The following is a 12,999-nucleotide window of genomic DNA, read 5'->3' on the forward strand; positions in this document are numbered from 1 at the left end:
AGATTGTATTACTCATTTTATACTGTCCCACATTTTGCCTAATATGCCACAGTTTTTGCATTGACAATGTGCAGCTACAGTGGGAGAAAGAGAGGCTTTTAGCAACTGAGTATGAGACATTTGTGGATTTGAACATTTGGAGATGCAAGAAGACAATGTGGAACGAGCACATTATCTGAATGTTTCTACCAAAATTATCAGCAGTGAAATAGTTGTGTGACACTTTAATCTGCAATTTATGGTTTCAGAGATGACATCAATTGAGATTAAAATGGGTAGTTCACATTTCTGAGCTATTGGGTTTCAATGCATTAAATCACATTTTGAAGGCTTTCTATGCAACTATGATAGCTGGCACTCAACTTTTTTTTTTATTTTAAAGCTTTAAATTCTACAGCACAATTTAGTAGCAAGAGATTAAAAGGCTGCTGAATATCTAGGAGCCTTTTCATAATCATCACATGCCTTTGCATAATGTTTGTTACTGAGCATAATCTTAATCTATTTTAATATTTTCTCTCACCAGAGTGTATACAAATGTGACTTTTTAAACCTTCAAATTCAGCAACCTCTCCAGCTTGCGCAAGATGCTATAGATGCCTTTCTTAAACAGCTGAAAAATCCCATTGATTCTCTACCTGGAGAACTCTTCCATGTCGTGGTTTTCTCACTTCTCCTTTCTTACTTTCCATCACCTTATCAACGATGGATATGCTGCAAGAAGGCCCATGAACTTCTGGTGCTGAATGGCTTGTTGCTTATAATCACTCCTGACTCTTCCCACCAGAATCGCCATGCTATGATGATGAAAAGCTGGAAAATTGCCATAGAATCCCTGGGCTTTAAGCGTTTCAAGTATTCAAAGTTTTCTCACATGCACCTGATGGCATTTAGGAAAATCTCCCTGAAAACTAAAAGTGACTTAGTTAGCAGGAACTACCCAGGGATGCTGTATATTCCACAGGATTTCAACAGTGTAGAAGATGAGGAATATTCTAACACTTCCTGCTACGTCCGATCAGATATTGAAGACGAACAGCTAGCTTACAGCTTCATGGAGCTTCCTGATGCCCCTTACGATTCAGACTCTGGAGAAAGCCAGGCTAGCTCAGTCCCTTTCTATGAGCTAGAAGATCCTATATTACTTTCAAGTTAATGTAATAGTTAAAATGCCCTTTAAGTCCAAACTTCTTTATTGCTTAACAAATTTTGCTATACTAACATGGGCTTGTTACATAAAAATGGTTTGCATAGAGAAAATGCAAAGGTTTACAGAGTTTGCTATTTTTTTCTACTTCTGAATTTTAAAATTTATTCTTGTACAAAAAGTGAAGAATACACATTTTATGCAAAATGACTCGTGTCATAGCATAAATTGCTGTTACTTTCTTTAGGACTTTTCAGAAAGGTACCATTCTTTTCTTCAGTGCTGTGAAGTGTGAATTCTACTTAATTTTGCTAAATGTCTTGTTTCAATATTTTTAATTCTTAATATAGTTGAGCTTATAACACTGGAGTTGGTGGATTTCTGAGAAGTAATTTGCACTTTGATAGTAAATGTGCAAGTGAGTTTGGAGTAAGCTGATTGGTGGTTAAACTTGTCCATTTTTTTTATTGAACAAAGCTTGTTCTGTGCCGCAGAATGCGGTTTCGTTCTGGATAAGCTTGGGCTGAAGAAACTTAGAAAGATCAACAAGGTCTTTATTTCAGTTAATTGAGGTAATGCGAAAATACTGTATTGGGGCATACTTTCCCATCTCTATACACATGTAAAACCTCACTGGCATAACAGAAGTTAGATGTGTGGTGATGAGAGACTAGCCCTGACAAATTATATAGTTTGATAGGTTTAGATACCTATTTTTACTTCAAAGCTGGAAAGTGTTTGGAGTTTTTTATGATTATAGTAGCACTAACATATCAGTATTGCCCACATTGGATAGTTTTCTGAATTCTCCTGAAATCCTATTTTGCATACAGTTTTAAAGCAAAATACTTATGGGTGGGGAAAAATGCTAAGATTAAGTATTCTTTTATAACTGTAGATATTAATTTCAGAATTTCCACACGGTAACTCTAGTAGGCCAATTTTGTAAGTACTACGACCCAATTCTACACATTTAAGGATGTGTATACATGTAAGTGAGTAACCTCACTGACCACTCTCATAAGTGAGGTTAAGGGCACCCTTAAGTGTTTGCAAGATTTGGGCCCCATTCTAGATAAGGCATTTGGCTGGACACTCTTCCCGTGACTTTCTAAGAATTGCTCTGCAGTTTGATACAGACAAAATCTGATCTGTACACATTCTGAAATATTTTGTTTAAATGTGTATAGTAAACCTATATCCTTCTGCAGACAAATTTCTGTACTTATGTAGAAACAGTGGTGGTTATTTTTTGTGGGCTTTTTTAAATACTTTTGCTCTCCATTTAAAAAGAATTGCCAAAAATGTCAAACTTTGGGTACCTGAAGTTAATCTTAAATTCTTCTACCTAACTAGAAGTAGCTTGAATTAGGTTCCTAAGTGTGAGTTTTAAGACCCTAACTTTAGAGTAGGCTTGAAAATTTTTATCCAGTGTTATCAATGTAGTTTCACAAATGATAAAAATGTCTTTAGGCAATATAAAATTAATCTTGTATTCATCAGTCAGAAATTACCAATTGCCATTTCTAGTGTGAATTTTTAGGTGGTTATTTTTTTGTTTTGTTTTTAAAACACTTCCATGGACGTTTTGCACTGAAGTTTCACAATTTCCAACTTCTTGATTGTTTTTTCTTCGTATTCTGTATTTTCTTGGCAATTGGTCCTACTTACACTAAAAATTTCACGAACTGTATTAAGTTGCTTTATTCTTCAACATAAGCTTTTTGTACATCTTGCACATCACAGATTAAAAGAATTCCCTATCATCCAAACTTGATTGCTCTAGTTAACGATGAATGGCACAGTTTATTTATAAACAAAACAAGAATTATTATATTTAAAAATGTAAACATTTTAAAACTAGATGGAAGTGTTAAATTAGAACTCATGCAAAATTAAGAGAATATTAAAAATTTAACAGAAAGCCACTGATCTAAATGAAATCCACCATGTATTTTGAATTAAGTTAAATACAGCTTGATGTTCACATGTAATGCTTAAAATTTCATTTTTTTGCAAAACTAAGATGCTTGGAATCAAGACTGCATTCTTCTCAGTTGAGCACTGCTGGAGTCAGTGGTTATGTTAAAGCTAAATGTTGGTGCTATAAATTCTCAGTTGTTTACAGAAATTACTGATTATGCTTATACTCCAAAGTGTGCATGAGCTATTTTAATTGGTACTCCTTTTAAGAAACAAACAAAAAAAACTATACAAAATTTATTACCACCTAGCATAAATGTATTTGTATTGGTTAATGTAAATTACACTCCATTTACCATTCATTCAGATGGGGATGGTTTGGAATTCAGACCAAGGTATACTCAACAGAAATAGTTTTAAACATTGAATGTTTGAATTCAGCCTACATGACAGCTTGGTGACATTGTGGTTGTGAATCAGGGACCCCAGATTATTATAGAAGCTGTGGTTCTTTTTGCTGCCCAAACTAAATATCTTTAAATGCTTTCCAGAAATGGAGGGTTTGGGTTGGTGTGAGGAAAAGTGGCTTCTTGCTACTCAGGCCTCCCAAGACAAGAGAGAGATGTGATGGTCTTCTAGAAATACAGTTTTTGGAGGTTCAAGAAGAAGAATGTCTCTAGGTTTTGAAACTCCTTAAAATTATGACTGGACACAATACTGTGAAAGAAGATCCCCATACTCCAGGTGTCAGGGAGAGGGAAACAGGCATACCACAGAATATTTGTTTGCATTTATGTTGTCTTTATTTCACTACTTTTGTGAACAAAGCACATGTATTAAAAAAAAAAAAAGCCTTTTGCAAAGTGTTTTGTTTCAGTGGAACTGTTGTCTTTTCTTGCAAGCTATTTATTTAGATTGTCATTAGTGTACATTAATCATAACAATTTTATGTGGTACTTATAAAACACTTTGGAGAGGAGTATTGAATAACCTTTTATAAAGCAAGAAATAGTAACTAAAATGCAAAATTTGGTACCTCTAATTTTTTTTAATAATTTTGCTTCATAGTTAACAGAAACAAACATAACTCACTTCCTTGGCCTTCCTGTCCTGCTACATACCTCCCCTTGGTTTCTCCCTTCCAATCTGTTCCTCACTGTAGACCAGAACACATTCTGCTTTTCTCCACCACTCTTACCCTTTTACAGAGCACAACCTTGCAGCACCTACAATAGGTGTTTCCTCTCAGCTATTATCAATCACAGAGGCACTACTGAGATGTTTTCTATTGCAGCTAACAGTGCAGAAGGGAAAGAATGAAGTGAAGAAAGCAGAATGTAGACCCAGAAGATTGAAAATGCAGGATTCCAAGGCCATTTTAGGAGAAATGTAATGAGTCTTGTCTCAGTGAATACAATGGACTCCACTTCAGAGTTTATTTTTCTGTGGCGTTTTAGCAATTCTCAAGCTAAAAGGTGCATAGAAAATGTTTTGAGTGTACATCTTTCTCATACCCACTTGGAAATAGGCTCCCATAACCCACTGGAAGGGAATAAACTGTAAGCATTGGATGCATTGTTGGGGGTTTTTGAAGTTTAGAAAGAAGAATTATGAGAGCTGCTAATACTGTTTTTATCCAAGCATAATACATAGCTGAAGTACAAACTGTTATACCAATATAATAAAAACCAGCAGGATCTTATTAAGAGGGATAAGGCAAAGATGCCACATTTATTGTAAATACCATAACAAAACAAAAAACAATGTTTTTCTACTTGTTTCTATTACTACTTATTCCTTATACATACATACACACATTCATTTACACAATCATTCATTCAGGTTCTGTATAGATGTTATAGTTACCAGCCTAGATGTTGCTCATGCCAAGTTACTGGCCAGGTATCTTGGTCATGAGGATGGAGCCGAGTCTGTGTCAGATGCATCTGATGCTCCTGGAGGCTGGCAGCAGAACCAGAGACTCAAAGTCCTCAGTCTTTAGAGTCCAGTTTTATAGGAATTTATTCCTATGTCAGTCCATGAGAGTTGCTTCATTTTGCTGTTGCTAAATCAATCAGCAGGTGGCTGGCTCCATGTTGTCAGATGCTTTGTTTTTCCTTCCTTTGAGGTGTGGTGGGTGGATTCCAGTTTGCCCTCTGGGGGTCATCTGGTTGATCCCACTTGACACCTTCTTCAGCCTACACTGAATTCTTCAGGCTGGTGACTCCCTAACCATTCATTCACATACATTCTCTATCTTAATCACATCTATTTCACTGTCTCTTTACTTTTTGGGGTGTTACCAATTTATGTGAGACTCCCTGTCTTTTAACAAGCAAAGAGAAAGTGAGATGAAAACTTACAGAGGGTGGGGGTCTCTATACACTATAACAGCTACTGTTTTGGCTTACTTAGAGTTAATTAATGTTTAGCAAGTTTTATACAAAGTATTTCTTTGAGCTTAACAAGTTTTATACCAAGTATCTCTTTGAGCAGGCTTTACACAGACACAGCTGGTGGCTTGCAGGTTAGAGGCTAAATGTTGGGAATCACAAATTTACTTCTAACATAAACCTTAAGTTATAAAGTATCAATTAACAATAAATCATTTCTCATATAAACCATGTTTAATATAAACCTTCTTTAATATCCCTACATAATCTAACTTGTAGTGATGTCGTTTAAGAATCCATATGAAAGCAAATGCTGTTCCCACCCTGCTAACCTGTAACGGGGGTTTCCTTCACTATTAAACAGCAGCAAATGTTCTTTGGCTGCTTTTAGTGTTACTCCCTGCAAGAAACTTTCCATGCTTTTCTCCCTACTTGAAAGAGGGGCTTAAACCTTTTCAAATAAATCTGCAGTTGCAACTGTTAAACAGACCTAGTGGGTCTTATCTGCATGAATCAGCAGAATAGCTTTTTATTACCAGGGCCTAGTACACAACTTATTTATCCAAAAATTTCAATAGTATTCCTGGAGCTGAGCCAAAACTAGGGATAGGGAGTTCCTTTCTCTTGAGACCTCTTAGTTCTCTACTGCGAGCAAATCAGTTCCTATCTTTTTAATTGCTCTGCCAGTTTTAACTATTAATGGGAATGGTTATCAATAGTCTAGTCTTTCTGCTACCCATTCCCACTGTTAAGATTCACTTTTTTCACTACAAACTCCAACACCAGCTTTCTGTTCAAAGGCCATAGTTATTGCCCATACTCTCCAGGTATTAAAGGTCCATGCACTTTCTCTCCACTGCATAAATTCCTTATGGAATTGAAAAATCATGGCTATATAAACTATATGGAAGTTTTTAAAGAAAACAGTATTCTTTTGGTCAAAATTTGATGTACTATTTTGTAACTAGTGATATACGATGCAAATAAGCTTCAGACCAAATAGGGCAGAGGTGGGCGAACTGTGGCCTGGGAGCCACATTTAATCCAGCCCTTGAGCTCCCATGGGGAAGGGGGGTCTGGGGCTTGCCCCACTCCAGCTGTGGAGAAGGGGTTAGGGTCTTGCCCCATTCCACATGGCTTCCAGAAGAAGTGGCATGTCCCCACTCCAGCTCCTACACACAGGGGCAGCCAGGGGGCTCCACACTCTGCCCCCACCCCAAGTACCACTCCCTCAGCTCCCATTGGCTGGGAACCACAGCCAGCGGGAGCTGCAGAGGCAGCGCCTGCACACAGGGCAGTGCACAGAGCTGCCTAGCCATGCTTCCGCATAGGAGCCGGAGAGGGGACATGTTGCTGTTTCTGGGAGCTGTTTGAGATAAGCACTGCCCAGAGCCTCCCCACGGAGCCCCTCCTGTGTCCCAACCCCCTGCCCAAACCCTGATCTGCCCCCCCACGCCTTCCAAACCCCTTCATCCCAGCCCAGAGCATCCTCCTGCATGCCCAACTCCTCATCCCCAGCCCAATCCCAGAGCCTTCACCCCCAGCTGGAGCCCTCCTGCAGCCCAACCCCCAATTTCTTAAGCATTCATCGCCCACTATACAATTTCCATACCCAGATGTGGCCCTCAGCCCAAAAAGTTTGCCTACCCCCGTCCTAGGGTATTACAGAGACAAGGTGGGTGCGGTAATATGTTTTACTGGACCAACTTCTGTGGGTGAGAGAGAAGCTTTCCAGCTACATCCATCTCTTCAGGTAGTAGTCTGGTGTTATGCAGCTTTCTAGTAAATGTCATTCTACTCTTTGAAGGAAGGGCAGCACTTGCCTCCAGGATTCAGTGGGCAGAGTAAAGGGGAACTGGGCCCTGTGCTTAACAGGCCTGTAGCAAGCTACCAAAAAGAAAAAGCGGTGGGAGATTTAGAAGATAAAATATCACTGTACTACAGAGCAGTGAGTGGGGCTGCAGGAGCAGTTTGACCCCGGGACCCCCCCCCCCCAATCCGTATGCCAGGCTGGGAGGTGGCGCCACTGGCCCAGGGGGTCACTGCTCACCCCCTCAGCCCGCGTGCTAGGGTCCTGCCCGGCCCGGGCCCCGCAGCGCGAGGGATTTGGGATTTCTCGCTCCCTGACACTAGCGTGCCGCGCCTCCCGCTCCTCTCTTGTCCTGGTGAGCGGGGATGGGGTGACCCCAGCCCCTCATGCGAGCGGCGGGGAGGCTGCTGCTCCCATGGCGGGGCGGGGCGGGGCGGGGCGCCCTCCCACAGAGAAACGGCCGGGACCCGCCCCCCCGCCTCGGGCCGCCCTCCCGCGCGCCTGCCAGTTGTTGCTGGGCCTCTAGTCCCCGCCGCACTGCGCTGTTTGAACCCTCGCGCTCCCCGTAGCCTGAGAGCGCCAACATGGCGGCAGCGCGCTGCGGGCCTGGCGGGGGTGAGAACTTCGCGGGGAGTCGGCGCCGGGTGAGTCCGGGGAAGGGGGAGCTAAGCCGCCCCCCGGGGCTCCCGCTGCTGGGCCGGGTGGTGCGGGGTCGGCGAGAGGGAGGCCCGGGTGCGGGGCCGGGGCGCTGGGCTAGGGGGAGGCCGCGGCGCGGGGTGACTGGTTACCCCTGTTCCGAGCAGCGCTGGGTGACACCGCGCCCGTGGGCGCCTTGCCTGTGGGGGGCTCTCGCCCATGCGGCTGAGCCTGGGCGAGCGACGGCGGGAAACTTTAGGGGAAGTTTGTTCCCAGGGTAGGCGAGGCCTGGGCCGCTCTGACGCGTTTCCCTTTCGGTTTCACGTTGCTGCTCTCACGGGGTTGGCGCAGCACGGAGCGAGCCGCGGGGCGCCGCGTTCGCCTCAGCAGCAGGCGCCGGAGAGCTGCCCGCGGGCGCAGGTGTGTCCGTTAAAAGGTGCCGCGACGTCTTAGTGCCAGATGATCCCTTTGGCTTCTCTGCCTCGTGTGAAGCCCAGGTTAGAAAAACAGCCCCGCTGACAGCTGAGAGACGCGTCAGCATGACAGGCTGTTCGTTGCAAACCCCTTAACCCCGACTCCAGGGCCGGAGGGAGCTGCCTGGGGGAAAAGCCTCTTCCAAGGTGCCTGTCGCCTTCCCTGAAGAGAGTAGCCATTGCTGTACAGATTCTCCTGGTGGCTATTCGGGGATATCGGGAAGGATATGCCTGCACTCTCTTGTTCTTCAATATTCAGTAACTCCTCACTTAACGTTGTAGTTATGTTCCTGAAAAACGTGACTTTAAGTGAAACGATGTTGAGTGAATCCAATTTCCCCATAAGAATGAATGAATGTAAATGGGGGGATTAGGTTCCAGGGAAAATGTTTTTGCCATATAGTACAGTACTATCGTTGGGAGATGCCTCCGCCTTACCCCACACAAGCACAGCCCACTGGTACTGGAGATAATGAAGCAGGCCAGGAGGCTGAAGGTGCTGTAGGCTAGGAGAAGCACCTTGCTTAGCAGCAGCGTCAGTTTCCCCTACTTTGCAAGCACCAGGGGCTGGGAGCTCAACCTTCAGCCCACCCACGCCACCCCTTCCCCTAAGCCCCTATCCATAACCCACCTCTTCCCCCCCCTCCTTATTGTGCAACCTGTGTCCTCGCTCCCCCTCCCTCACCTTCCTCCTGAACACAGCAAGCCAGCTGATTGGCACAGGCAGGAGGCTGGGGAGGGATGCGCCGAGTTTTCACTCCCCCCACTCCCTCCTGTCTGCGGCAATCAGCTGGCTTGCGAAGTTCAGGGGGCAGAGGCTCTCCCCTGTCTCCTGAACACCGCAAGCCAGCTGATTGCTGCGGGCAGGAGGCGGGGGGACGAAGGGAAAGGCGCTGATCTGTGGGGTTTGCTGGCAGGCAGGAAGCGCTATGGGGGGGATGTAGGGGAGCTGATTGGGGGGCTGCCAGCTGTGGACAAAGGAGGAAGCCAAATGACGTTATAGCGAAGCATTGCACAACTTTAAATGGAGCATGTTTTGTAAATGAGCAGGGACGTAAGATCAAAACAACATTAAGTGAGAGGAAGTTAAGTGGGGAGTTACTGTACTGTATTGTTCAGACATACTTGTAACAAGTCTTTGATCCATCCATGTTGTCTGACTAAAATCTAAACAACACACAAGGTGTGCTTTTAAACCCATGCAAAATCCTAAGCAGACTCTTAATTTTATTTAAACCTTGATTATGTTGGTTTAATTTTCACTAGTAAATCGATAGAGGAGTATTTACCAAATTAACTAAAGCTTTGTATAGTGTAGGTGTTATAGGTATGTTGTTAGTGGTGTTTAATTTTTATTGAAAGAGATGCCAGGGCTCAAGCAATTATTTTACATTCATAACTCAGGGATCGGCAATCTTTGGCACGCAGCTGGCCAGGGTAAGCACCCTGGTGGGCTGGGCCGGTTTGTTTGTCTGCCACGTCCGCAGGTTTGGCCTATCGCAGCTCCCACTGGCCATGGTTCGCCGTCCCACGCCAATGGGGGATGCAGGAAGTGGCGCGGGCTGAGGGTTGTGCTGGCCGCCGCTTCCCATCGCCCCCATTGGCCTGGAGCGGCGAACCGCGGCCAGTGGGAGCTGCGATTGGCCGAACCTGCAGACACAGCAGGTAAACAAACCGACCCGGCCTGCCAGGATGCTTACCCTGGTGAGCCGTATGCCAAAGGTTGCCAATCCCTGTTCATAACTGATGCAGCAAGCCCAGAGTGCCAGGTCTATGAACTGCCAAGCCGAGAAGTGCCGGTGCTAAGCCCTGGCACAAACTTTTGGTTGTTGGTATGTATTCTAACTAACACATTTTAGAAGTCTGGTGTAGACAATGCATACTTGATTTAATGTGTGCTAAACTGATTGTGTTAAACCTAGTAAAAAGCATAGGTCAAACTTTCCAACAAGACACGTTAAAAGCTTTGCCTAGGTAAGGCCTAATTTGGTTTTCAAGGGCTCCCTCTTATGCTACTGCCTCATTTCTTCTGGTAATGCTGCCTCGTTGTTCAGGGGAGCCATTCAAGTCCTGATGCCCAAACTAGCATCAGTCACGGAACCTTTAAAGAGTAGTGGCAGTTGGGCCAGTCGTATACCAGTAAGCACTCTTAGCACATGTCCAGTCTTTCCCCTACCACTGACTCATTACAAACTCTTGAATTGTTGCTAATTAGCTATAGAGTAAGAATGCGGATTGGTTTAATTACCGCTGATGTCTCTGAAGTCCCACATGAGAGTTAACTTACCTGTTGAGCTGATCCTGCCTATAAATTACATAGTCATAGGAATTCAATGCTTGAGTCCTGCCAGAACATTCTGGGACACTTCTTGTGATGTTTTGGGTAGCAATTCCAATACTTGTGTCCTAGCATTTCTTGAGTGCAGCACTCACTGGCTGTACTTAATTAGACATAATTTCTTCATATGCAGCCTATATGCAAGTTTTCTACAAGTTTTAACTGTATGGGACGTTGAAAGAGTCTGTTCTATTAAAATCATTTGCAACAAAGGACTGACAGATGTTGGCTTTCTCAAAGGACCTAGTTTTTAATATTATTCTCCTTTGCCATGATGCCTATTTAAAAAAAAAAAAAAAAGACAGCTGTTAGGCATCTTACACTGAGACCACTGTCTATCACACTGATCAGCATTGTGTTTTTTTGCTCCCCGATCTGTCTGTATCCACCTATTTTCTCTTGTCTGATACTTATTTTACAGTGGCACCCTGGTTCTTGACAGTACAATAAAATAATTAATTATAACTCATGAACTAATCAATTTGCTTTTAAGTTCTCAGAAAATTCATTCTCACAGAGCAAGTGCAGTAAATTTGGAAAGAATACATATTTTCATATATAGCATGGATTCAGCCTCAACAATGCACAGTGGAATTCAGCTTTAACTATGGAACCTCCATAATATCCTTTTAATACAAATAAATGCAGCAAAAAAAGACAATTTTGAAATACATTTTTACTCAAAAGATGATTAAATTAATAGATATTGAAATAAATAGCTGTATTTTAATAGTTATATTAAAAATATAATTGATATATACTGTAGATAATAATATTACCTAAGCTAGCTAGGATTCAAAATTAAAAATGTTACACCAATACGCTTGTTTCAAGCCACAAGTAGATTGTCACTTGGGGTCAGGAAGAAATTTTCATTATAGAATAGTACTGGTCTCTGCCAGATATAGGCATAGGCGGCAGGTTTGTATAATTTTTGGTGGGGCCCAAAATGGTGGTGCCCCCCCGCTCCCGCCCTGTAAGCCGATATAAAATGAAGCTACAACCCGTCAGTGCCACAAGATTACAAGGTTGGAGAAGGGGTAGGGGGTTCCAGGGGCCAGTCAAGGGACAAGGAGCAGGGTGGGTTGGATGGGGCAGAGGTTCGGAGGGGCAGTCAGGGGACAGGCAGCAATTGGATAGGCATGAGAGTCCAGGGGGTTTATCAGGGGACAGGCAGGGGGTGGGGTCCTGGGGGGAAGTTGGGTGGGGTCTCAGGAGGGGGCAGTTGGGGACAAGGAGAAGGGAGGCTTAGATAGGGGCTGGGGTCCCAAGGGGCAGTTAGGGGCAGTTGTCTCAGGAGTGGGTAATCGGGGGACAAGGACCAGTGGTGCTTAGATAGGGGGTGGGGGCCCTGGGGGGCAGTTGGGGCAGGGGCCTGGGGAGGGGGCAGTCAGCGGCCAGGGGCTGGGATTCAAAGGGCTCTGAGCTGCTGGCAGCCGTGGGGAGCCCTGAGCCCTTTAAATCCCAGCCGCCTCGGCTGGGATTTAAAAGGCTCTGGGCTGCCCGCCGCAGCGGGCAGCCCAGAGCCCTCTGATTTCCAGCCGCGGCTGAGATTTAAAGGGCTCTGGGCTCCCCGCGGTTGCAGGCAGCCCGGAGCCCTCTGATTCCCGGCCGCGGCTGGGATTTAAAGGGCTCTGGGCTCCCCGCGGTTGCAGGCAGCCTGGAGCCCTCTGATTCCCGGCCGCGGCTGGGATTTAAAGGGCTCTGGGCTCCCCGCTGCTGCCGGCAGCCCAGAGCCCTCTGATTCCCAGCCGCGGCTGGGATTTAAAGGGCTCTGGGCTCCCCGCCGCAGCGGGCAGCCCAGAGCCCTCTGATTCCCAGCCGCGGCTGGGATTTAAAGGGCTCTGGGCTCCCCGCGGTTGCAGGCAGCCCGGAGCCCTCTGATTCCCGGCCGCGGCTGGGATTTAAAGGGCTCTGGGGTCCCCGCGGTTGCAGGCAGCCCAGAGCCCTCTGATTCCCGTCCGCGGCTGGGATTTAAAAGGCTCTGGGCTCCCCGCCGCTGTCGGCAGCCCAGAGCCCTCTGATTCCCGGCCGCGGCTGGGATTTAAAGGGCTCTGGGCTCCCCGCCGTTGCGGGCAGCCCAGAGCCCTCTGATTCCCGGCCGCGGCTGCCTGGGATTTAAAAGGCTCTGGGCTCCCCGCTGCTGCCGGCAGCCCAGAGCCTTCTGATTCCCGGCCGCGGCTGGGATTTAAAAGCCTCTGGGCTCCCCGCAGCAGCGGGCAGCCCAGAGCCCTCTGACTCCCCGCGGCAGCTGGGATTTAAAGGGGCGAAACCTAGCT

The 12,999-nt window shown here is 45.5% G+C and overlaps 2 protein-coding genes across 5 annotated transcripts in view; both read left to right on the plus strand.

Moving 5' to 3' along the window:
- The window catches only part of BMT2 (base methyltransferase of 25S rRNA 2 homolog), a 62,221-nt gene extending 58,874 nt beyond the window's left edge, over positions 1-3,347 (plus strand). Inside the window, exon 5 of the mRNA XM_044993850.1 lies at positions 527-3,347. Coding sequence (XP_044849785.1) covers positions 527-1,156 — 630 coding nt within the window. The 3' untranslated portion in view covers positions 1,157-3,347. The remainder of the gene's footprint in view (positions 1-526) is intronic.
- Positions 3,348-7,764: 4,417 nt separating this feature from the next.
- Positions 7,765-12,999, plus strand: part of TMEM168 (transmembrane protein 168) — a 32,843-nt gene continuing 27,608 nt past the window's right edge. The window contains exon 1 of one of the 4 annotated variants that reach the window (XM_044980616.1): positions 7,765-7,917. In XM_044980616.1, coding sequence (XP_044836551.1) covers positions 7,858-7,917 — 60 coding nt within the window. In that variant the 5' untranslated portion in view covers positions 7,765-7,857. Of the gene's footprint in view, positions 7,918-8,313; positions 8,330-12,999 lie in introns of those variants that run through there. The other 3 variants (XM_044980607.1, XM_044980590.1, XM_044980599.1) reach the window with 3 other exon arrangements.

This window comes from Mauremys mutica, chromosome 1, assembly GCF_020497125.1.
Source record: "Mauremys mutica isolate MM-2020 ecotype Southern chromosome 1, ASM2049712v1, whole genome shotgun sequence".
In the NCBI taxonomy this organism is placed as follows: Eukaryota; Metazoa; Chordata; order Testudines; family Geoemydidae; genus Mauremys; species Mauremys mutica.